This window comes from Nannospalax galili, unplaced genomic scaffold, assembly GCF_000622305.1.
Source record: "Nannospalax galili isolate Female #2095 unplaced genomic scaffold, S.galili_v1.0 scaffold346, whole genome shotgun sequence".
NCBI lineage: Eukaryota > Metazoa > Chordata > Mammalia > Rodentia > Spalacidae > Nannospalax > Nannospalax galili.
The window spans coordinates 1,354,944-1,358,151 of record NW_008357637.1 but is presented as its reverse complement, the minus strand read 5'-3'; the positions used below and the strand labels follow the sequence as shown (position 1 = coordinate 1,358,151).

At 50.6% G+C, this 3,208-nt stretch overlaps 1 protein-coding gene across 2 annotated transcripts in view; it reads right to left on the bottom strand.

The window, feature by feature from the left end:
* The window catches only part of LOC103751733 (cytochrome b reductase 1), a 55,833-nt gene extending 53,265 nt beyond the window's left edge, over positions 1-2,568 (bottom strand). The window contains exon 1 of one of the 2 annotated variants that reach the window (XM_008855247.3): positions 2,176-2,568. In XM_008855247.3, coding sequence (XP_008853469.1) covers positions 2,176-2,368 — 193 coding nt within the window. In that variant the 5' untranslated portion in view covers positions 2,369-2,568. The remainder of the gene's footprint in view (positions 1-2,175) is intronic. The other variant, XM_008855246.3, reaches the window with a different exon arrangement.
* Between the last annotated feature and the right edge of the window lie 640 nt (positions 2,569-3,208).

Here is a 3,208-nt window from a genome sequence, read left to right as displayed (position 1 = left end):
GACACTTGGGGCTAGGAATGTAGCTTGGTGGTATAATGATTTCTAGCATGTGTAAAAAAAAAAAAAAAAAAAAAAAAAAAAGAAAAGAAAAGAAAAAGAAAAAAGAATGCATATGTTTCCCAAAATATATTTTGTACGTATGTGGGGCGGGGAGAGATTTATTTTGTAATCCCTTTCTTTAGTTTACTTCATAAATTTTCCAAAGGACTCACCCTTTGGTAGAGGAGTGTCTGTGGGCCAAGATACAGAAGAACTGGAGAGAACTATGCATGTGTTTACATAAATGAAAAAGCTTGCTCATGTTAATTAGACATGTTATTTAAATGTGTTGCAAACCTAGGATCCTTGTAAACAGGATGGGTAGTGTTGACAGTACAAAAACTGGAACATTAGCACAAATATACTGACAAAGTGTTAAAAAAAAAAAAAGGTTTGACTAAGAGAGGCAGATGAAAATTTCCCAAATATCCATGCACACATTTTTGCCCCAAAGTAAGTATAAACAGAAAAGTCCAGAAGTTTAGAGATAATAGAAAAACTTTTAGGAAAATAGAAATAGATTCCAATATGAAAAGTCTCAAAGTATATTTTAGATGAAGCTTTTGGCTTCTCTAAAAGGATCACTTTGCAAAAAGTAAGCATATTGCCGTAATAACACACAAAATAGAAAGCATTGGAAATAAGGTCACTGAAAGAACCTCTGTTACTTCCATGGGGAAGTTAAGTCCTCTGTATCTGTTAATTTTCATATAATGCACCAGGAGTGCACACAGAAAACAATAAATGTTAACCCTTTTGTGATTTGTCTCCTCTTGGGTAAGCTAGGCAACAAATGTGTCATCTGTTTCCCTCACCCTCAACTACAGGACACAGTCCAAATCTCTGAAGGGTTTCTTGATACCAGGAGCTTCTCTAGGTGAATGAAGTCATGAAGAGATATTTGGGACTGTTTGAGTAAACAGGTGTTAGCAGCTTTGGTCAAATTAAAGGGCTCCTCCATGAAGCAAGGGGTGTTGCTGGTGACTGGAACTTTGGAACTTGAGTGCAGTTTTCTTGTTTTAGTGTGGTGGCCAAATAGTTGGGAATTATGCAACAGAATGACTTGAATGCTCATCTCACACCAGGGAAGCTTCCCAACGCTGAGCATCAGCAATACCCTCCCCCATATTCCAGTGGAAGAATGGGGCCACACTTGCTGAACACTACAGCACAAGTTGAAAGAGGGGGTGGAGGAAGGGGGGTGGAGAGGGAGTATTACATGACAATTGCTTTTCTTTAGGAATGAGGCCAGCGCTTCTATGTTTGCTTTTTTGTGGGGAGTTCAATATTGATGAAGAAACGGCATCCTGCTCAGAGACCAGGTTGGAGGTTTCAGCGCGTTGGCATGTCTTTGGGAACCTGTTCCACTCTTCTCCATTAGTTTCTGTGAACTAACCCCAGTACATCGCTGCTCTTTTTCAAACACATTCTCAAGGCCACCACTCCGAAGAAGTGAAAACGCTGCTGCGCCACTAGCTACAAGTTCCTCCAACTACAGCCTTGCTGGAGGAAATTGTCCTCGGGACGCCTAGACCATTGCACAAACACCACACGGGGCTAGGAGCCAGATCCAGGCCTCCTCGCTGCCAGCAAGCACCGAGCTGCGCCGGGCACAGACCCCAGGGCGCTCCGCTGCCACCACCCCTCGGGGCCTAGCCGCCGAGGCCTCTCCCGGCTTCTCCGACCCGAAAGCAGGGGCGATCACAGCTCCACAGAAAGCCCGCCAAGGAAGTTTCGCCACATAAGCAAGTTTTGCTCCAGACGGTCCCAAGCACAGGCAGCCAGCGAAGCAGCCTCCTCGCTACCAGCAGCGGCTTCGGGTTCCACGGAGAGGATCCCGGGCTGCGGATGCCGGGCGGAGACGCGAGCCCTTCCCCACCGCCTTACTCTCTCCTTTAGAGGCATGAAGCATGTTCAAGGGCAAGCCTCGCCTAAGCAGGGGTTCTGCGCCCCTGACTGCGCAGGCTCCCAGTGGGGAGACTTTCCCCACAAGGGGCTGCCCGGGCTGAGCTCATGCATCCCTCGGGTTTCTGTGCGAACCTGAACGGCGTCCAGGACCCCGCCGCACAGAGTTACCTGCAGCCCCCGGCCCGCCGCCCTCCTTCTTTCCCTTAGCCCCCGCCAAGGGTCCAGTACCGATGCCCTGGATGAAGACGAAGCCGGTCACCGCGAGCACAGGGTGCCAGTTAAACTCGAGCGAACCGCCGTCCCAGCCGAGCCCCTCTCGGTAGTGGAGGACCCAGACGAGCGCGAAGAGCACCGACAGGAAGCCGACAAGCAGCGCCGACACCAGCAGCCCGAGGAAGCCCCGGTAGCCGTCCATGGCCATCAGAGCCCCATACTCCGCGCCGTGGCTGCTCCGGAACTGGGGGACCTGCGCCGGCCTCGGGGTACTGCCGGGCGGCAGGGCGGGGCGGCGACTCTGTCTTGCTGTCTCCGCCCGCGGGGAGGGCTGTTCTGGGGGTGGCAGGCCAGTGGGGCCTCCTGGGGTGCCGCGGGTCCAAGCTCAGAGACCGTCCCACCCCTGATCACGAGGCTCGGTCCAGTAATCCAGCTGGTAAAGGGCCACGAGTCAGTTCCAAGTGAGCTCCTCACCGAAGAGCTCTGAGAATCTCCTGCCCACCACTTTCTTTTAACTCTTCCTGCCTCTCTTCCTTATTTGTGGGAGGGCAGTGTGAGCCCCACTGGTTACCATGAGAGATCTGCTGAGTGTCCTTAAGGCATGCGGTTTTAATGAAGCCTCCTGAGCCCCAGTGGAGTACCTCCAATGCCAATGAATGGTGGAGGAAGAGCATGGTGGTGTGGGCAGCAGTGAACTTGGCCTTACCTAGAAAGGAAACCCCCTGCCCAGCTGAGAGTGGTGAAGCTTGCCTATGATCACAGCGCTATGAAGGCTGAGGCCTGAGGATCAACACAAATGTGAGACCAGTCTAGGCTACACAGTGAGCGCTAAGCCAGCTTGCCTCAAAATCAAAGGAAAGAAGAGAGAAAAAAGAAGAGGGGAAAGAGAAGAGGGAGGGTGTAACTTGGTAGAATGTTTGCCTAGTATGCACGAAGCAGTGGGTTCAATTCCTAGCACCAAATAAATCAGGTGTAGTGGCACTCTGCAGTATTTAGAAGGTAGAAGCAGGAGGATAAGATATTTAAGATCATTCCCAGCTAGCTACCC